At 43.9% G+C, this 23227-nt stretch overlaps 1 protein-coding gene across 1 annotated transcript in view; it reads right to left on the bottom strand.

Annotated features, from left to right (window-relative positions):
- Positions 1 to 23227, bottom strand: part of LOC311148771 (potassium voltage-gated channel subfamily KQT member 1-like) — a gene marked incomplete at both ends in the record, with an annotated part of 216911 nt that overhangs the window by 177003 nt on the left and 16681 nt on the right. Inside the window, 5 exons of the mRNA XM_084185734.1 lie at positions 8074 to 8214; positions 9300 to 9396; positions 9730 to 9808; positions 11520 to 11646; positions 14835 to 14925. Of these exons, the coding sequence (XP_084041860.1) occupies positions 8074 to 8214; positions 9300 to 9396; positions 9730 to 9808; positions 11520 to 11646; positions 14835 to 14925 (535 nt within the window). The remainder of the gene's footprint in view (positions 1 to 8073; positions 8215 to 9299; positions 9397 to 9729; positions 9809 to 11519; positions 11647 to 14834; positions 14926 to 23227) is intronic.

Raw genomic sequence — 23227 nt, forward strand, 5'->3', positions numbered from 1 at the left:
ACAGAAGACACACACTAGCGAAGAGACTAGAGCAGGCGATTACAATTTTATGGGGAAAAAAACATTGTTTTTCCATTAGGGATTTTTCTTAATTTCATTTAAACTTTTTTACGTTTAAACGTTTACACCCCTAGTGCTGGGTTATTGAGATATGCCACAGCGGGTCAGATCAGAAGACTGGAGGCGTAGTTTAGTAGTTGGGCGTGGCATTCAGGAAGTTATTTTTGGCCACCCTTTGACAGCAAATGTAATTCCGGTTCATCTGTTCTGTTGTATTGTTATCAGATTTTAAGGTTGAACACTGACACCTTTGTAGCTTTAATGAGGCTTATACAAGTGAGTTCCTTAAGAGCCTATGCATATGCCAGTGTTGGGATACTTACCACTTTGTTACAATATGTAAATAATAATGTTAATAACTGCATATTAGAATATGTCATGTACAAAAATATTCAAGGAAAATTAACATTTACAGTGTACAAACTTAACATGATGAACAGAGATGGAATTTACTCTCACTGGTGGTCAAAAATAACTATATGAAAGCTACAACCCTAATAAGCCATGCCTCATATGGATTACATTAAAAAATACCCTGCTGCTGGGTCAACCCAGCATGAAAGTGAATTAAACCCCAACTGATGGCTAAATTAACCCATGTTTGGGTAATCCCAACAACCCAACTTGTTGGGTTTTTCACACAACCCAACTCGCTGGGTCAAAATAACCCAGCGGGTATCTGTCCAATATTTACCCAGCGCAGGGTTACCAAATAACCCAAATTGGGTTGTTTTTAACCCAGCATTTTTTTTAGGAATTTTAATGAATAGTTATTGAGTGTGTAGTTCAATCTTTGGTTCTAGTGTGGACAGCATTTTCAAAACGTCCAATAAGAACCCATGTATGTTACTGAAGCATTCCAGCCTCAGCAACATTATGCCTGTATCTATCATCTACCCCGTGACACCTCTTGTCTATTTCTCTCAAAACAAAACCTCTTTCTCTGAAGCTAGCAGTAGCTTTGTGTGACTGAAACCGGATTAGCAACTTGTGTCTTTATGGTATTCCAGAACCACTCAAGCTAGAGGGGGACCCCGACAGATACACACCCCAAAACAAGCACAACGGTCGCTCAAGCTTGGGTTGTGGGTTTGATTTGGTCACATATACTAAAATGTATATCACTGTACTGTAAGTGGCCTTGGATAAAAGTGTCTGCTATATACAATACTATGCTATTACTATGCCTTACCACCAGTGGTGGCTGGTGGCACTTTAAATGGGGAGGACGGGCTCATAGTAATGGTTGGTTATGTTTCACCATATTGGATCACTCCAATATATTGGTATCACTCCGCGGCGGAGGGATACATCCAGGTGAGGATTTACAGATTTACTCCCGTGTACACCTGTGTCACGGCTGGGGTCCGCCGCTATATATAGACCCCATGGCCGCGACACACGTTCTCTTTCATTTTTGAGGCGGACGTCCCTATAGTTTGAGGTACAATCTTTCTGAAGTTCGCTTGGTAAGTCACTGTTAAGTGTAATATCTTGGAATAGCGTGGAAGTATACTCACTGGCTGTTTGCAGCCTGGAGCAGCTGGCCACATGACCAGCCCCTCCTCTTGAGTGCTCCACTCGCTGCGCGCGGTTGATCTGTATCTTCCGCCCATGGTTTGTCGTACTTGTGTTTCGTTAGCGTTACACTACGACTCCGTGTGCATCCATTAGTGTGGTGGCTCTTGCTGCACAAACAGAAATTTACCATAAACAACTTGCCGACTGGCTTGTTCTATGTGTTTGTTGTGAGTTGCTTTAACATGCTCCCCGTGCCGTAGGAGCCAGTTCTCTGATAATTACCCTGCAGGTTTTTTCTTGTTCTTTCCCCTGCAGAGTGTAAGAGTATCGTGGTGGGCTTTCCACTACATTGAGACATTAACTTTGGAGTTCCTTAACTGAGTTACTCCATCATATGGTGCTGTTTTTGCTGCTTGGATATTAAACCAGCTAGGTAATATTGCAGTTTGCGTAAAACAAAAACAAAAAACAAATAACCTGGTTGCTGTTTTTTTTCTCTGCCTGTTTTTCCCACACTGGTATTCCCTGGTTTTTGCAGAGGTACTGGGTAATTTATCCCTCACCGGGTTCCTATTCCTCCAAGCGGGTCACAACATAAGTTCTCCCAGGGTGTCGGACCCCTGCTCCGTGGCCTTGCTGGCTTGGCTGAGCTTATGGCTTCCCTTTGTGTCAGGTGTGATGGTGGCACCCCCCCTGGGGATCCGCATACCTCGTGTACTGCCTTATTGCCTGCGTCCGTAACGGGTCCGCGGTCAAACGACCACCCCTCATCACTGTCAAACGCTCCCTAAAACACTTTAGCGAGCAGGCCTTCCTAATTGACCTGGCCCAGGTATCCTGGATGGATATAGATCTCATTCCGTCAGTAGAGGATGCCTGGTTGTTCTTTAAAAGTAATTTCCTCTCAATCTTAAATAAACATGCCCCATTAAAAAAATACAGAACTAAGAACAGATATAGCCCCTGGTTCTCCTCAGACTTGACTGCCCTTGACCAGCACAAAAACATCCTGTGGCGTACTGCATTAGCATCAAATAGCCCCCGCGATATGCAACTTTTCAGGGAAGTTAGGAACCAATATACACAAGCAGTCAGGAAAGCAAAGGCTAACTTTTTCAAACAGAAATTTGAATCCTGTAGCACTAACTCCAAAAAGTTTTGGGACACTGTAAAGTCCATGGAGAATAAGAGCACTTCCTCCCAGCTGCCCACTGCACTGAGGCTAGGAAACACTATCACCACCGATAAATCTACAATAATCGAGAATTTCAACAAGCATTTTGCTACGGCTGGCCATGCTTTCCACCTGGCTACCACTACCCCGGCCACCAACTCTGCACCCTCTGCTGCAACTTGCCCATGCCCCCCCCGCTTCTCCTTCACACAAATTCAGACAGCTGATGTTCTGAAAGAGCTGCAAAATCTGGACCCCTAAAAATCAGCTGGGCTAGACAATCTGGACCCTTTCTTTCTAAAACTAGCCGCAGAAATTGTCGCAACCCCTATTACTAGCCTGTTCAACCTCTCTTTCGTAACGTCTGAGATCCCCAGAGATTGGAAAGCTGCCGCGGTCATCCCCCTCTTCAAAGGGGGTGACACTCTAGATCCAAACTGTTACAGACCTATATCCATCCTGCCCTGCCTTTCGAAAGTATTTGAAAGCCAAGTTAACAAACAGATCACCAACCATTTCGAATCCCACCGTACCTTCTCCGCTATGCAATCCGGTTTCCGAGCTGGTCATGGGTGCACTTCAGCCACGCTCAAGGTCCTAAACGATATTATAACCGCGATCGATAATAGACAGTACTGTGCAGCCGTCTTCATCGACCTGGCCAAGGCTTTCGACTCTGTCAACCACCGCATTCTTATTGGCAGACTAAATAGCCTTGGTTTCTCAAATGACTGCCTCGCCTGGTTCACCAACTACTTCTCAGATAGAGTTCAATGTGTGAAATCGGAGGGCCTGTTGTCTGGACCTATGGCAGTCTCTATGGGGGTGCCACAGGGTTAAATTCTTGGGCCGACTCTTTTCTCTGTGTATATCAATGATGTCGCTCTTGCTGCTGGTGACTCTCAGATCCACCTCTACGCAGACGACACCATTTTGTATACATCTGGCCCTTCATTGGACACTGTGTTAACAAACCTCCAAACGAGCTTCAATGCCATACAACACTCCTTCAGTAGCCTCCAACTGCTCTTAAACACTAGTAAAACTAAATGCATGCTCTTCAATCGAACGCTGCTGGCACCCGCCCACCCGACTAGAATCACCACTCTCGACGGGTCTGACCTAGAGTATGTGGACAACTACAAATACCTAGGTGTCTGGTTAGACTGTAAACTCTCCTTCCAGACTCACATTAAGAATCTCCAATCCAAAGTTAAATCTAGAATCGGCTTCCTATTTCGCAACAAAGCCTCCTTCACTCATGCTGCCAAACATGCCCTCGTAAAACTGACTATCCTACCGATCCTTGACTTCGGCGATGTCATTTACAAAATAGCCTCCAACACTCTACTCAGCAAATTGGATGTAGTCTATCACAGTGCCATCCGTTTTGTCTCCAAAGCCCCATACACTACCCACCACTGTGACCTGTACGCTCTTGTTGGCTGGTCCTCACTACATGTTCGTCGTCAAACCCACTGGCTCCAGGCCATCTATAAATCACTGCTAGGCAAATCCCCGCCTTATCTTAGCTCATTGGTCACCATAGCAGCACCCACCCGTAGTCTGCGCTCCAGCAGGTATATCTCACTGGTCATTCCCAAAGCCAACACCTCCTTTGGCCGCCATTCCTTCCAGTTCTCTGCTGCCAATGACTGGAACGAATTGCAAAAATCTCTGAAGCTGGAGACTCTTATCTCCCTCACTAACTTTAAGCATCAGTTGTCAGAGCACCTTTCCGATCACTGCACATGTACACAGCCCATCTGAAATTAGCCCACCCAACTACCTCATCCCTATATTGTTATTTATTTTGCTCTTTTGCACCCCAGTATTTCTATTTGCACATAATCTCTTGCACATCTAGCATTCCAGTGTTAATACTAATTGTAATTATTTTGCACTATAGCCTATTTATTGCCTTACCTCCATAACTTGCTACATTTGCACACACTGTATATATATTTTCTGTTGTATTTTATGACCTTATGTTTTTTTTACCCCATATGTAACTCTGTGTTGTTGTTTTTATCGCACTGCTTTGCTTTATCTTGGCCAGGTCGCAATTGTAAATGAGAACTTGTTCTCAACTGGCTTACCTGGTTAAATAAAGGTGAAATAAAAATAAATAAATAAAAAGTATGCACTGCCTGGGTTTGAGCCACGCAGAGAGAGCGGTGGAGCGCCCTACTGGATGCCTGTTTTGTGTGGCGTTCTCAGAACGCCTGCGCCTGGCGCGATTGGAGGCCATGCGCGAGTGGGTCTGCCAGGCTCGGGCTCAGGCTGGGGATGAGCTCCCTCCCTTAGGAGTGGTGCGCCAGCGAGCTGTTAGCCCTCTACTGGGCCCAGTACCCCTCCCAGGAAGCGTGGCCAGAGCCACCGCAGGCAGAGCCCATCTGCTGCCAGTCCTGGACGGGGGCAGGAGTCGGACCGCTGGGACCACCTTGAATGGAGAGCGCATGCCCTGCGTCAGGAGATTGATAGCTTCGGTGGCGACGACAGCTGTTCCCTGTTGGCCAGTGATAGGCTGTTCCTGGGGGACGATGCTGGCACTGTTCACTGCCTTGAGCGGGGCTACCAGACTGACAGGCCATCAGAAGCCAGCAGCGGGGCTTCATCGCCCCCAGCGGCTGGAGAGGCTATGAGGAGCCTACTCACTCGGGTAGCCACTGCACTGGACATCAAAATGGTGGGCACCGATGACTCTCCATCTGTCCCCATCTCTGCTGAGTTCCGCGAGGCCTCTGCCAGGGGGGGCGCTTCCGACTCACAGCAGAGACTGGACCATGGAGTTATGTTGCGGGCGCGGAGTCACTCGGCCTCTGGGAGTACCCGACCATGGACACCATGATAGCTGCCATGGTCCTCCTCAGCTGCACCCAAAGCGCCACCGTCACTGCCAGCTGCGGGTGACTGCACAGTGCCACAGGGCATTGTTGAGGTGGTGCTGTCGCTCTTTTCTCTCAGGTGGGGTGGAGATGCTGAGGATGTGCCGCCAGGAGCTGGTCAGCACAGATGCCTCCCAGATCGGCTGGGGGGTGTGACCAAAGGCAGGTCGGCCAGCGGCTGTTGGCTACCCCATTGGAGCGGCAGGCAGGCACATCAATACACTAGAGCTCCGAGCTGTACTGCTGGCCCTGCGATCTTTCCTTCCACATCTGAAGGGAAGACATGTTCTGGTGAGAACGGACAACACCACAGTGGTGGCTTACATCAACCATCCAGGTGGACTGAGGTCCCACCGTCTCCATCTTATGGCACGGGAGCTCCTTCTCTGGGCTCAGGGACGTCTAGCGTCTCTACACGCAGCGCACGTACCTGGCATCCTGAATGTGGCAGCAGATATGCTCTCGAGGGAGGGCCCGCCACCTTGGGACTGGAGCCTACATTCCCAGGTGGTTCAGCACCTGTGGGACAAGTTTGGGAGGGTCGCAAGTGGACCTGTTTGCCTCCCTGGGCAATGCACACTGCCACCTGTGGTACTCCATGTCGGAGCCACCAGGGCCTCTGGGCTTGGATGCTCTGGCTCACGATTGGCCAGGGCTGGAGCTTTATGCATTCCCCCCTTTTCCCCTGATCCAGGCTGTGCTGGACAGGACCAGGATGGCGGAGCATCGCCTGCTGCTGGTGGCCCCATACTGTCCCAGATGACCCTGGTCCAGCCTTCTCCTGTCCCTGTTGTCTGGGACACCTTGGTAACTGCCCCTGAGACCCGACCTGCTGTCTCAGGCCGGGGGAACTCTTTGGCATCCGAGACCGCACTGCCTCAGTCTGTGGGCTTGGCCGCTGAACGGCACCAATGGTCCATGTTAGGACTACAGGAGGGCGTAATGAACACCATGCAGAGCGCAAGGTCACCGGCTACAACCGCGGCATACCAGTTGCGCTGGCGGTTGTTCTGCTCTTGGTGCACTGGTATTGAGATGTCCTCCAATACCTGCAGTCTCGCTTGGATGAGGGCTTGGCAGCCTCTACACTGAGAGGGTATTTGGCCGCTATATCTGACTGCCATGTGGGGTGGATGGACAGGCCAGTGGGGCGCCATCCCTTGGTCTCCAGGTTCATGGTTTGTCACCTGCATCCAGCTAGGACCCGCTCAATGGTGAGCTGGGATCTGGATGTGGTCTTGGCAGCTTTGGCAAAGCCGCCTTTCGAACCGTTGGAGTCTGCCTCCCTGAAACACCTCTCTATGAAGGTGGTTTTCTTGGTAGCGGTTACTTCCATGAAGAGGGTAGGTGAGCTCCATGCTTTTTTGGTAAGTTCTGAGTGCTACCGGATGGACCCCGGTGGGAAAAGTATATCTCTCCGCCCCAACCCTTCATTCTTCCCGAAGGTTCTGTCAGACAGGCATGTGAACATCCCTTTTATCCTGTCTGCTTACGACCCCCCGGCAGTGGCAGGGGAGTCTGGCCCTCCCTCCAGCATGCTGTGCCCTGTGCTGGCACTGGCTGCCTGTGTGGAGCAGACACGGTCAGTGAGAACAACAGACCAGCTCTTTGTCTGCTATGGTGAGAGAGTCCTGGGGGCTGGGCTATCAAAGCAGAGGCTCTCTCACTGGATCGTGGACATGATTACGACAGCATACCGCCTGGATGGCAGACCAGTGCTGGGATCTGTGGTGGCACATTCAACACAAGGTGTGGCTGCGTCCTGGGCTCTACTGAGAGGAGTTACCCTCGCTGATATCTGTGCTGCGGCCAGCTGGGCTTCCTCTTGCACCTTTGCTAGGTACTATCGGGTAAATGTGGCACTTCCCTCTGCGGTTGGTTCAGCGGTCCTGGGCGTCACCTCCCCTTCCGGGGACTGTGCCGGGAACCCCCTTCCACATTGACGGCCCCAGCGTCTCGGTTCCGTGCTTGGACTTCGCTGCTGGCTGGTTAGGTCCCTCTAGCACCGACTAAATCTGGTACGGGTATACCATTATATTGGAGTGATCCAATATAGTGAAACATAACGAAGGTTACGTATGTAACCACGGTTATCTGAGCTATATGGATCACTCCAATCCTCTACGGTGCTAGAGGCGCCTCAAAAATGATGTAGAGAACGTGTGTTGCGGCCATGGGGTCTATATATAGGGGCGGTCCCCAGACGTGACAGAGGTGTACACGGGAGTAAATCTGTAAATCCTCACCTCGGATGTATCCCTCCGCCGCGGAGTGATACCAATATATTGTAGTGATCCATATACGTAACCTTCGTTTCCATGTGTTTGATTTCATTCCATTCCATGTATTATTTTGAGCTGTCTTCCCTCACCAGCCTCCTCTGCTTGACACGCCCCGCCACAGGGCATCAGCTCTATTACTATGCCTTACCACGCCCCACCACAGGGCATCAGCGTAGCTGGAGAAGCCAGTCTTGCCCTCCTCGTCCACAGCATCCTTCTCCGCCAGGTACACAAAGTAGGAGGAGAAGATCAGCCCCAGGAAGCCGATGTACAGCGTGGTGATCAGCTCCTACAACAGAGGAAAGGCAGATAGAGAGTGGAGTATGTCACTTGTAATGTGTAGTAGACCATGTATAGATGTTACATGCATTTCTTTACATTATTTACACATTTTACATTGCATTTACATTACAAATGATATCCGTCCATAACATAAATCATTACAACACAGCATGCAATGACTACAAAAAAAATATATCTCTATCATTTCACACAGACAGAAGACTTCATCTTCATCTTCATCTTTAGGAAGAGTAGCTGCTGCTTTCCCAACAGCTAAAGGGATCTTAATAAAATACCAAATACCAAATCTCCCTTTGACTATTTATGTAAACCCTGAACCCTAAAAGATTAGCAGTTGACACATTGCACATCAAAGAGAAATAACCCACAGCTTCCAGTTGAAGATAGCAAAAAAAACAGAACAGGAGGTCTTAAAAAGAATACCGGATTACTGAAATTAGTGTACGGGTAGAGATGACAAAACAAAGAGGGGAAAACACACGAAGAAGGAAAGGAAAGCTGTTGAACCTGACTCTCTACCTCCCTCTCCTTATAAAGCCTTGCAGGTCCTAGTAAGAGTATCAGAGGAATCTGTGATTGTGCAACGGGCCCTGTGATAATCACTGGTGGCAATGTAGCATGGACAACATGGACAGATGTCTGCCTCAGTCTGCCCATAACCAGACAAGCTAGACAGGAGGCAGGGCAACTCAGACAGAACAAGTGCACTAATCCTCTGGAAGAAATGGCAGCGATGTGCACCCATCATTTGACCAGAGGGTGTGTCCTTATTTGGTTAAGAAATGTCCAACAATAGTTTACATATTTTTTCTTTTCAAAGCCATGACTAACCATGTCTTTAGCCATCTCATCTACCTTGCATTTTTATTTTCATCCGTTTGATTGACTGAGGATTTATGAGAAGCCTAATCAAGGTACAGTAGACAAGTGGATCAAGTAAGATCAAGGTAGATGAGTCACTCTACTAAAAACAGCATTATACTCCAGATGAACTTGTGATAACTTCATGTAAACTCATTCTGCACATAACTGTGAGATTAAATGGGCCAACGGATGTAAAGGGATCTCCACCTGTCTATGGATGAAGACTACCGATCCCAGAAGCCTCCATGTTCCTCCCTGACGATCCACGTGCAGCATGCGTAGAATCTGGAGGAAGCGGATTCCCCTGTAACCATGGAGACAAAAGGCAACCAATGTCAATCAAACCTTAGCCTACTATACCACTTCTCTCTTCCAACTGTTTTACTAAGCAACGAAAACACAACTACAGTAGAACACAAAATGTTACACTTATATTACAATATTATCGTATTTGTAATTAGGGTTGCAAAATTCTGGGAACTTTCAATACATTTCCTGTTTTTCCCTAAATCCCAGTTGGAGGCTTCCCGGAATCAGGAGGTGAATAAGCAGGATATCTGGAATCCTCCAACCAGGATTTCTGGAAAACCAGAGAATTTATTGAAATTTTCATCCCGATTTGTAATATACCCAGTACCTGATAGCAGATGTGGCAAACACTTGGCCATTGGAGCCTACACCCAGCACTACAACGGAGGCAATAACCACTATCAGATCTGGGGGGGATACAGGGATACACCTGTACATTAGCATCGTCATCTAGTTCAGAATCTTCAAATGTTTAAGTTTCCATTGAACAACAAAAGTAGTAGACATAATAGTAGAAGTAAAAATAGTAGAAAAAGTAAGGAGAGAGCCGGGACGAAAGTAACACGGGGCGAAAATAACATGCCCATTTTCTCAGATAAAACAGAAGCTAGAATGACGTAGTGAAGTCAGCATGTTCCTAATGCGGAGGATGAGCTCCCTGCAAAAAAATTACCTGAAAGTAACACAATGTTAACTGATGACCTGGAATAAAAAAAATGTTTAAGCACAGGCCATTGTCTCCTCTAGTTTATATTCCTTTTATAATGTTAGCAAATATCAACAAGTGACTGAATGTTAGAAAATTATATATGACATCATTAGAATTATGCCTTAATCAATTGACTTGATGGATCAGCTTCTCACATAAGCTTTTATCGACAGGTTAGTGGTAAAAAACATATATCTTTATGATTCTGGGGGTTAATTACTGTCATGACTTCCACCGAGGCTGCCTCCCCTCCTTGTTCGGGCAGGATTCGGTGTTCGGCGTCACCGGCTTACTAGCCACTGCCGCTCCATATCTCATCATTCCATTTGTCTTGTCTTGTCAATTACACACACCTGGTTCATATCCCCTCATCATTCTGTGTATAAGTGTTCCCTCTGCCCCCCTTGTCCTTGTGGGTGATTGTTTTATGTGAGTTGAGTGTAGCTCGGTGGAGCTACTCGTACCTTGTATTGCCGGGGTAGATTATTCCCCTGTGCCTGTATTTTGTTGTCGCTATCTTGCGCAACTCTGTACGACGGAATAAACTCTGTATTCTGTGATTTACCCTCCTGCGCCTGACTCCTTCTAATCACACTCATCACAATTACCTTGTGTCAAGCCATGGAAATGTGTTAAGCCTGATGACTTTGCCGTTTAGGAAAATAATAACAACTTTTATTCTATCAAGACATGAGGAGCGCACATGACAAGGACAGCTGGAGCGCAGCTGATTGGTAGGGCTAAGCATGAATAGTAATTGAAAATGGTGAAAAACATCTCCTACTACATTCCCATTAAAGTGAGATGAGAAAATTATGGTTAATATAGCTATTATGTGATCCATTTTAGTCTGATTAATATTGTAAGGCAAAATATTGTGGTTGCTCAACATTGCGATGTTGACGCATGGTTAATATTCATAAACCTATAGTCTAACCTATAGCATGAATTATTCATGAGTGATGGCTGATAGTACATTTGTTGAAAGTAATGAGCATTACAAAACAGAAACATGGAGATAAGACATATTGTGCACTTCTCGCCAGCTGTTAATTCCGTCCTAAGGCTGTATTACTCCCGCCCCACCGGCAGGTACAAAAGTAACGTCGCGGTAGTTCTGTTCTTGGCCTATTTAATTTCAACTCAATTACACTAGAAATGAAATTACAGTTGCTAATGGTGGAGGACATAAGTTGTTTGTCATAAAATATGGTCTCTCTAGCTCTACCGATCTGTGAGTAATTAGGAAACAAACAAAAAGTATTACTTTCGTCCCGGTTCTCCCCTAGTAATAGTAGAAGTAATCTAATTTCACCCCAAAAAACGAAGGGGTAAAAACGTGTAACAACGGTGTCTGATTGCATGTGGCACGGCTGTGTGAGATTTAATAAAGGAGAAGCCAGGTGCACCTATGATAGATATTGGTTTCCTGATGAAGCGGAGTCGTCCCTTGATCCCCACATATTTGCTCCTGCAGCCGGCGGACCAGAGCCGCACCACGTACTCTGTCCCAAAGAACAGCACCAGGACAATCTCCTGTGGACCAGAACACAAGCAGTTCCAGACAACAGTTAGGAGAACAGGGCCGGAGAAGAAAGTGGGAAGAAACAAAACATTCAAACTAGTTCATTAAGACCACAGCATTTTACTAGGACTACTACACACACTATCTATCTGCTATTTCATACTATGAGAGTAATAGGAGTTGCCAAGCAATGCATTGAGATGTCAGGCTTGATAAGACCTTGGTGGAACTGGGACTTGACAGGTGTGCTGACAGAGAGAGGCTGAGGTGGTCTGGTGGTAAGGGCGCCATTCACACCAGCCCACCCAGAAGAAGGTTAGATAGCATCTCTGATGACAGAGCATATTGAGCCAGGATCAATGGCTCAGTGATTTGAGCCTCATGGCTGTGACAGCACCTAAGCAGGATGTGCAGGTAGGATAAATACTAATCAGCTGGGTTGTGTTGGAGCCCTTTACACATCTGTTGGGTGGTTAAAATATAATGGGTGACATTTTGCCAGAGTGCAAAAATTGTGTGTAGGGTGGGGCGGGGGGAGTGTGTGTGTGTGTGTGTGTGTGATAATTCTTCATGAACCAATATCTTTTTCATTAGCACCATGTCTCCATAATATTTTGCCACGTAATGCTCAGTAATAGCCGTCTTAGTGTGGGTGGCCGTCCCACTGCTTGCTTGAATTGGCTGCTCTACCAGCCCCCCCCCCTCCCTTTTGAAACCTAATACCACAGGCCCTGCTGCAACAACATAGCTCCATAGTCACAAAAACAATCCCCTGGCTGTCACTCACCATATAGACACGTTCACTTACTGCTACTGCAGTGACAGAATCCTTATTTTCCATAATGATACTGTGGGTTGGATTGATCTTACAGGAACAAATAGCACTGTTGTGTGGATTTAACATAAATAGCTACTGTGTTTGTGACTGAGGGAAAAAGTGAGAAGTGGGTTAATAACATATATTTTAGTTGGACTTGACTGACCAGGCACAGCCCTACCAAATTTCATGGCTCTGTGCTGTGTCTATATAACATTGCACTATTTGTGGGTATTTGTGTCTAAAAGTTGGCCAAGGCTATTTTCCCACACCTGTTCAAACTGCTCCCCAGTGGCCAGCACCTCTACACTCTTAGAAAAAAAGGTTATATCTAGAACCTAAAAGGGTTATTTGGCTGTCCCCATAGGATAACCCTTTGAAGAAACATTTTTGGTTCCAGGTAGAACCCTTTTCCATGTAGAACAGAGGGTTCTACATGGAACCCAAAAGGGTTCTACCTGGAACCAAAAAGGGTTCTCCTATGGAGACAGCCAAATAACCCTTTTGGAACCCTTTTTTCTAAGAATGTAGGAGATAAGTCTTGTTGTGAGATTTAAAGGAAACCAAGCTTGAGTGGGGACAGGTGACAGGAACAGGAACAGGAACAGGAACAGGAACAGGAACAGGAACAGGAACATGAAAACATAGATGAACTACCAGGTCAGATCAGTGCTGGGTGAGAATAAAAACTGGGTAATGTTTTATTTTACGGTTCTATTTCACTTGGTGTTTCCCTGATGTTATGTATAAACTATATACAAGAAATTGGTACTTTCTGGTTCTTCACTGTCAAATAATTGAATTATTACATAACCATTTGACCATGCCATTTCCAGGTAAAACCAGGTGAACACGGAAAATCTAATCGGATTACAATAAATCTCCAAAATCCTAAAATGGTTCACCTGGATGTCCGAGGGATTTTTGTGTCACGAACCAGTAACTAGATGTTTGCAGAAAACAGTTAATAGTTTCATTTAGTAGTGTTCCCTAATCTCATAAAACTAGGATGGAGTTGATTCATAGGCCTGGGTATGAGCAATTTGAATGTGATTAGATGGATTGGAGATGGATTGGGCTGTGCGGAAATGTTTGCGGGAGCTCTGTGTTAATATGGTGGAATGATGGTGGAGGCCAGTTTCTGATCAGATGTTTGGTGGTGCCACTGTGCCACATAGCTGTGACATCAGTGGACCTGGAGTAGACTGGAGGACAGGACAGGAGTGGAAAGGAAAGAGAGACTAGAGCGTGTGACACGTGATGATGTCGGTACGCCCTGCTGAGCCTGGCTAACTTTACTTTGGCAGCTGCTTTGAAAGCCAAATATCCTTAAGGACTAATGTCCTCTCTGCCATCCAAAACAAGCACACAGATTCATGGATGTCAGCTAACCCTGAACTCGCTAAGTATAGCCACTCCACCACAAATACGTGCTATGATCACACAGACTCTCACACACACACACGTGCACGCACACGCACAGAGAACATATGCAATACACAAACACAATTACATCATACACACACATGCAGGTGCACATAAAATGCAGTTGAACAGTTGAGTAACTGAAATATTGCCCTCAAGACATTGCCACCTGTCTTCCTTAATAATACTATCTTGTAGGTTTTGTAATTCTCATGTTTTGAGTTTCAAATGTTTGTTACAATGTTTTGTAACTCTAATGCTCTAATGTAACTACTGCTTTCTAGCTCAACTGTTATAGTTTTCTTCTGTCCTACCCACTGGGTTTCTACCTGCTGTTCTAGCTCTCTTTCTTCTGTCCTACCCACTGGGTTTCTACCTGCTGTTCTAGCTCTCTGTCTTCTGCTGCTGAGAGGAGAGCTCTTCTTCCAGGGTGAAAATAAATGAATAACTCAGCAGCCAGGGAATCCTCCAAAGGGCACTGGCCAAAAGTTTAGAGAATTGTCCCCACACTGGTGAGGTGTGTGTGTGCATGCGTGTGTGTTTATATGCAAAGCGTTTTTGTGAGGAAAATGATGATGCAAAGTCTTTATCCTGCCCCATAACCGTATTTTCCTACCTGTGAGAGTAGGACTGATAGTACTGAGAGTAACACCACTGAGTAGCCAATATAATCTACATCAACCAAAACCTCCAGCAATAAGCTCTGAAGCATGCCAATGACTAATAGATATAGTTGTGCACCTAAATAGACCCTTTCCATTTAATTTGAGGTTCACTATTTTTATTATACTGTTGAACACTGGGCTTGAAATCAGTTGAATTTAAGATGGCGGTTAGTCTGGGTCCCACTCAAGATGTTCTACTCCCATCATGTGGATGTGGATGGTATTGCAATAAAACAAAATCAAAGGTAGGTCACTGACTTGAGGAGATGAAATCCATCCCAAATCCACTCACCATCCAGAAGAGTGTTCCGCTGGCAAAATCAGCATAGTGTTCTATGGTGGACAGGACACTGAAGATAAGGCACACCAGGACCATGAGGAAACTGTGGAGGGAAGAAACATATGTCAAACTTACTATCACATATACATGTAACCTCATTAGAGAAATCCAGGAAAAACTAGGGCCATAGAAAAAAAATACTTTGTGTTTGTGTTCTGTAAGTAACGTGCACACCAGTGTGTGCCGTAGGTGGGTTTCCAAGAGGATTCCCGTTGCACTCTGTGACACATGGGTCAGATGGGGGAATGATTTTCCTCCACCGGGATTACGGGCTGTCACACAGATACACACACACGGTGTGATGATAATGTTCCATGTGCTTTGCGAGAGAGAGAGAGAGAGAGAGAGAGAGAGAGAGAGAGAGAGAGAGAGAGAGAGAGAGAGAGAGAGAGAGAGAGAGAGAGAGTTAATGTCCATGTGTCCTATCTGTGCTTGGTTCAAAACCAGCCAGGTCACCCGTGATACAAGTCAGTATTCTGTCCATCCATGTCTGAGGACCCTGGGCGATGACATGGAAACCGGCCACTAGTGGAAACAGTGAGCACTGTTACCTTCAAGTAGGTTTCGGTTTTGCGGATGGGGATGGCAGATGGGCGTAAGCATCTGCCTCTGTTCCAAAGCGTGCAAGTTTGAATCCAACGATAGAAAGTCGTTTTTGATATTTTTGTTTTAAGCCTATCCCAAACCTTAACCCTTACCTTAACCATTCAGAGTTAACGCCTAACATTAAAAATTTGGAGTTAATGCCTAAACTTAACCTTAAAAAACGTCTAAATGTGATGTTTGGAACAACTTCAAAATTTCACGTTTTAGAAACATGGATGAACGTCTAATTCTGACATGAGACTGTGAGAGCTGGTAGTTCAAAACAGTAAACCCAAACTAAGCTAGCAGTTTTATTAAAAGTCTTATTGAAACATGTTCTCAGAATGTTATTGAACTCCCATCAAATAACCTATAACTTCCGTTCTCTGAACATTAATAAAACCTCTCAGAAGAACTTTCAGGGAACCATAGTAAAACATTACCAGAACAGGCTAAATGTTCACTTCCGTTCAAATAAAGTTTAAAAAACGTTCTGTTTTACCGGTCAGGAAACGTATGGCTTCATTCCCAGAACCAATGGGAAACCAAAAACGTACATTCCCACAACTTTCAAGGAACCAAATGTGCTAGCTGGGTTAAAACCTCCTCAAAGAACAATAACACACACTACAGGATTCAGGAGATCCAGCTATAACAGTCCTGTCTGAGAGATGGTAGGGGATAGCAAAACAAACCCAAACAATCCCAGACAATGATTGAGTTAGTTTCCATTCAAGCAAACTGGGGCGTAAATGACTAACGGGGAACACTTATTTCACAGCAAATCATTCAACGCTGAGGGGCTAAAACAGGAGCAGACAGAGAGTTAACATCAGTAGGACAGTAGGAAGTCCCCCTCCCTGGGCTGAAGGCAGGATTAGTGGGGTGAAATTGTAGGAGAGGGTCTTGATCAGTACCACTGTACTCTACTGCAGTCCCAATCAGACTCACTCTCAATTTTCAACGGTTTACCTGTTGTCTAAACACATGCCTGACTCTACCATTCTCTAGTTGGATTCTACACCCACAGCTGTCTAAAGACATTTAACACACTGAAATGCACAAAATCTATGGTCTATAACAGCCATACTCAATAGGAGAACCACGGTCCAAATCCGGACCCAGAACAGGGTCAATACGGACCACAGGTCCTGACGTTCTGCTGTTGAGAGTTTGAATAGTAGAAATTTAGTAGTGCATGGTCAGTTTTCCTCGTTATCACATTCACTGACAGACCTTAGAGAGCTATTTATAACCTGTCAAATTTCCAGTTGATCAACTAGCCTATGTTAGCTAGGTAGGTAAGTTAGGCTAAACAGCTATCTAAATCTTGTAGTTATCATGGGCAGATTACCTGACCACGGGCCTTGACCACCAGGGGGTCCCCATTGATTTTGTTGAGTCATATGGTATCATATGAACACACATAAGACATGGCAAAATGTGTAGAATTGCAGGAAATTAGCTTTAAAATTGCAAAATTGTATCTCCGCCAACAAGAGGAGTGTGAACAGTTTGAACAGTTTGGGGTCACATGGGTCGTAAGGTGGGGGTTTGTTACTATGCCGATAAATTACAATATCCATCCGGACCTTTGCCACCTAGGAAATTTGTGTGACCGGACCGTCTCAAATAGTATGAGTACCCCTGGTCTACAAGACTGCATTGCTGAAAACGGGTCAAATCCGTCTCGAAGGACCATGACAAAGAGCTAGAGAAGGGAGATTCCAGCATTATGGACATACATTTCCACGCAAAATCACAACTTTAATGTCTCACAGAATGGACAAACAAAATATAAATATAACTTTTGATGTGTGTGTCTATAGTACCCTTCGAGGAGAGTGTATATTGATATGTTGGAGAAATAAATCGAATAAGAAGCGTTCTGGATGTTACATGTAATGGACAAGCTTTTTAGGGAGACTTAACATATTAGCAAAAGTCTGTGAGTTTGTAAGTCTTACGTCAAAACATGGATTGACATTTCGAGGGGAAAGGCTGAACACAAAAACAATCATTTTGAAAAGATTATAATTTCCATTATTTCTCTAGAGAGGGAAAACAACCATTATGGATGTTACACCCTTCGTTATGGATGTTATAGAGTCTGAAATAGACATTAAAATCTTAAAGATTTCATTATCAAAATCTATCGTAACACATTTGTTTTTATTTGGAATGTTTTTCAAACATTCTGTCAGCAGAAGGCATAGTACCTTAGGATTGCATCATTACAGGTAGCCTGAATAATATACAAGGCCAGGCACCACACCCTAATATATTTTTGTTATCTTTATACATATAAAAATGAACCTTTACCAGTTGAATAAATACACAAATATAAAATATGCATTACAATTTTTCTGAAATATTGTAACAAAATATGCAGATGAGACAATATACATGTGTCTATACTGCCAATCCACTTTTCTGTACATTGGATGAAGTCAGTATATTTTGAGGTGCTTTCATTCACAGATTGTTGATAAACACTCTTCTTATCTTTCTATCTAAAAAACAGTACTGCCATGTTTAAGAAATGTATTTCAGCATACTAGAACACATACATTTCAAGATATCAACAACTGCTTCAGTAATAGTCTGACGAATACATCCCAGAACAAACAATGCCCAAGCTTCTGAAGCTAAGATATGATACATCAATATCCATCACATCCATAACTGTTATGTATGTTACGGATATCATAATGCTGATAAAGGATACTGACAATGAAAAGAGAGAAACCAATTATATACGATATAAAACATTGATGAAAGTTAGCTTTACAAGTTTCAAGATGACCTGATGTAAGGTGCATGGTTTACAAAAACTTTTCCTAAAAAACCTCATGGACATTACATTGCCTGGACCAGTCAACCCCCTATCTTAACAAGACTGAAGTACATGCAAGCACAACTTAAATTTGGTGTGTATTGCTTCATTAACATCTCATCTTCATAACTAACACTGGGGGACAGCTTTTCAAATAAAGCCTGAACTCCAACATATAGAACTTAGGGATAATTATGAACGTGGTTTCATTTGGAAATGACTAACTTTCAGGTTGACCTTTACATGGAATCGCCCAGAAGATTTTTCTCCAGGTTTGTTGTAGTATGAAAAAAATATATAATTGAAACATAATCCTGTGACCTTACAATTATAAGGTTCTATTTGCACATAATTATTCGGAGATAATTGGCTTTAAAGTTCTAAACCCTCATTGGTTTTAATGGTGAGAGTAATTTAACTTTTTTAACTTAACATGAATTGGAGTATTAAGAGGTAGTATACTATATAGGTAGACCATCAAAGAGAACCAGGCTATGTCAATAAATCAATTCTTGACAAAAATGCAGATAGAATCTTATAATTCCAAGCTCTCGATCAGAGAGAGAAGGGGGACTAGAATACTGCTAAAGGCAATGCTAAATTCCCCAAATGCTGAATTGTAGCCATTGTAAATCCTTTATGACCTGAACAGAACATGGAAGTAGCATTCCAGTATTTAGGCTATGAGGGATTTTCATCAAACATGTATGGTTTTATACATTTACTCATGTTGGGATTAATAAACACACTTATGGATGAATCATGAAAAGAGAATAAAGCATTTCTGTAATCTGAAAATTCCTGTCCTTCAATATCCTTGCCTTAGTACAGTAATATTGTGAACAAAGTAATTGTTGTGGTTTCATCTCTTGGTGTAATTTTAGCATTTCCTAACATCTGAGGAGGAAGTGAAAAAGATGGAGGGGGCAGATAAACTGAAATGTAAAATAATCCCTTAATCCTTACTCTTGTCATAACACAGGAGCATCTTAACTGGATTTATAGAAATACAATTATGATGTAATTGTTAGTCAGGTTATACACAAGTGTACATTTTCAGCAAAAACACAATTCCCCTGAGAAAATGATGTTACGCAGCAGTATGAAACACTGCGTATCCTTTCGCTTGTTTCTCACTCTAATTTCCAAAAAATGATTTGTACTGTAGACTACTGGCATTTCATGTTGTGTAGTAATACCTGCAAGAGCATCAATACAAAACAACACAAATTAATAATAGGCCAGTCAAAGCTCTTGGAAGAACAAAATGAAGGTAGCTACTAGCTAGTAAGGTTATAACTTGAGAGGACTGAAGCACATGGAAGAGAGAACCACCAACTCCTGACCCCAGCAATATCCATAACAGTTATCCACTGGAGCCAAATATGTAGTTACTTCCAAACCTCTGAGTGATGTCTGGCAACAGCATAAATGCAGAGTACGATACATGAAGCACTACACAGAGTAAAACCAGACTTCAGGCCCAGCGTGTATCCAGAGTTCATACACTCTAAAATCACTCATGCCAACAAAAACAGAATACAAATCCTCCTGACCAAGGTCCCATGCCAAAACCCCAAAACAATCACAATTACGTAAGATAAACTGTACTATTTTTATTCTCAAACTCTCGAATAAAGCATATTTGGGTTCCAGAAAAGCACCATAAAAATACAATGTATTATTATTTGTTTTTCATTTATATAAATTTTTTAAGCTGGAATCCTTAGTGGTGAAAATGCCACATCCGCTTGCCAGATTACAACAACAAAGAAGCTACTGCAAACAACAAAAACACTGTTTTTTCCCCTTCGGGCATCATTGCACGCACGATAGAACAGCAGAATATGTACTGCATTTTTTTACCAGGTTACGTGACGCTCCTCACCTCCGCTTTGTCAACAAAATAAAAACAATACCAACGGCCGTGGGGCGGACAGTGGCGCTGTTTCCCCTATTGCGGATTCTACATACTGTAGCACTTTGTGATTGTTATACAATGACAAGTGCATTATACATGTATTATTATGAATTTCTACTGTTAATTTAACTGCATTGAGTGCATGTGAAGTATCTTGCCCACCTACCATCTCACTGCCAAAAATGGGGACCACAATGAAAATAAGCTTCCGGGCTTTATTCGTTTATATCTTTAATAATTTTTTTATGTATGTAATGTTGTCTCCAGCTGGTGCAGCCTACTACTTTTAATTATCCAATAAATTAAATCAATCAATCAATACAGCTAGACTGAGGTACTGTGTATTCCTCCTACTGTAATATCCTAAAGGACCAAAACCCTCTCTGTGTATCCTGATGCCCCAGGAGGTTTTAGTTGGGAAAAACCAGGTCACAACCATTAGAGAACCTGATTGGAAGGACAAAACCCCTGGGATCTGATTAAAACAAAACAGCTGGTGGTTGATCCAGCGTTATTACAGTAACCGCATATCCCTCAGCCCCACTAGAGAGAGGGTGCAGTGGAGTCCCAATCCCCCCTTCAATATGAACCATGACAAAAACATTTGTATTCCTGTGGGGTTGCGATGCCTGTGCTGTTTGTATGGTGGTGTACGTAATAAATTGGGCTGTGACGTAATTCAATAACCATGTAACTGACGGTTATGGTTGAAGATCATCATGAAAACAAAATAAACATTCATTTTAAGATGACTTTTTATTTTAATTAACTTTATTTTCATGTAGATAAACTTTACCTAATAGCGGGAGTGTCACGACTTCCGCCGAGGCTGCCCCCCCCCTCCTGGTTTGGGCAGGCTTCAGCGTTCGTCGTCACCGGAGTACTAGCTTCTGCCGATCCCATTCTCATCACTCCACTTGTCATGTCTTGTCAATCACACACACCTGGTGCTCATTCCCCTAATTAGTATGTGTATAAGTGTTCCCTCTGTTCCTCTTGTCTTTGTGAGTGAGTGAGTGAGTGATTGTTATGAGAGCGTGTAGCTCGGTTGAGCTACTAGTCACTGTGTTTATGCCAAGGTGGATCTTTTCCCTTGTAATAGTTTCGTTTGACGCTTTGGGCGTTTGATTTATGTAAACGGATTAAACTCTGGACTTTGGTATTTTACCTCCTGCGCCTGACTCCTTCATTCACACCTCGTCACAGGGAGTGTTTAGTAATGATTATAAGCAATTACATTTTACATTTACATTTTAGTCATTTAGCAGACGCTCTTATCCAGAGCGACTTACAGTTAGTGAGTGCATACATTTTCATACTGGCCCCCCGTGGGAAACGAACCCACAATCCTGGCGTTGCAAGCGCCATACTCTACCAACTGAGCTACACGGGGCCCTGTGTAACTGCTAACTTAATGTCTATTACAGGGAAACTTCGCCGCTAGACACTATTTGGGGTGTTTTTCCAGTCCCCCTACATAATTATGAGTGATGAGAGGGTGTTTCAGACATAATTATGTAGTATATATTTTCGCGCCGGGAGAGTTCAACCAATGATGTCATTTGTTGATTGAGCCTGTTGTCTGATCTAAAAATGAATAGTCATGTTTTGCAGCATTTATTGTGGCCTTTGTGTTTTTCACCGATTGCATGATCACGCTAGCAGCGAGTAGATATGGTTGTTCTTGTTCAATAGAGCCATTGGACTTGTCTGCCAGGACATTGCAGTATATCTACGTTGACTCATTCTCCCTGGCTTTGTAAAGACTACAGCCTGATGGGAGCCATCCTTGTTCCCAGCCTCGAAAGCAGGCTTTTCAAAATGGGGACGTTACTAGTTTACAGGTTCACAGGAGCTATGTTATTGTGCACTGTCTATCCGAGATTGCTAAATAATTAGCTACAATGGCTGCTTCTGATGATTCCTCTTTCCAAGAAGAGCTGAACGACAAAACATTTTATGTTCTTTTAGATAGAAATATACAGCCCTATTTATTTGAGCCAGAATACACTGAAGAGGAGTTGAGAGAGCGAGAATAATTATTACCAGCAAGCAGCGGCAGCAGCCTAGACCAGCTGGACCAGGACTCAGGAGGGTAAATTACAAACAAGTTGTTTTGCTGTCGGTAGCTAGCTAGCAATATAAGCTCTCTTTTTACAGGAGGCTGAGTTCAGTACAGTACAATTTGGTGATCGAGTCGGCCATAACGGGGCTTGCTAGTACCACTAAAAGGCAAGCTAGCCAAGTTTAGCTAGCTAGCTGTGTTTGCTATATCTAAAATGCACTGTAGTCTAACGTTATAGCTATGCTAGCTAGCTATAACGTTAGACTACAGTGCATTTTAGGCCTCAGTTTTGGATAAATGTTTTGATGGTGGAATGACTTTGGCTTGATGACTCAAATTAGTCTAGGAGTAACTATACATGTGTTGTAGCTAGCTAGCGTGTGTTACGAACCCTGTGGCTTTAAAAGTCTAGGGTGGATGGTAAAGAGACCCGTAACATAAGAAACACAACTGACTGGGTTTTTAAACCAGGAGACGTGTGATGTGATTGGGTAATGGAAACCAGAAACAGGTGGTGCAATCAGGAGGAGTGTCTACTGATTGGTCCACCTCAGCAATCAGCAGATGAACTGATGACTGACAGGTGGGACACATCAACGACCTCCAATCAGGAACACAAGGGACACCTGTGAATAGGGCAGAAGGAGAGGAAAAACACAAATACACATACAGGATACCTGTATCCGTGACAGTGTGTCTGTGAGATGTCTCATATTCTACACCATGCTGCTACTGTAGGAATACAGACAGTACACAACGATTGCCCATGAATGTGTAATAGCGTTTTCGTCTTTCTCTCACAGACAATACCACTTGGAAACAAAGAAATTGATGACTCTCAAGAGGAGATGTGAAAGGTCCGATAACAACAATCTTCCCTTGTATTTAAGTGACTCCGAACACCTCACTGCACCACCCAAACACACTATATGCAAGTG

This window comes from Coregonus lavaretus, assembly GCF_964263955.1.
Source record: "Coregonus lavaretus genome assembly, chromosome: 21".
In the NCBI taxonomy this organism is placed as follows: Eukaryota; Metazoa; Chordata; class Actinopteri; order Salmoniformes; family Salmonidae; genus Coregonus; species Coregonus lavaretus.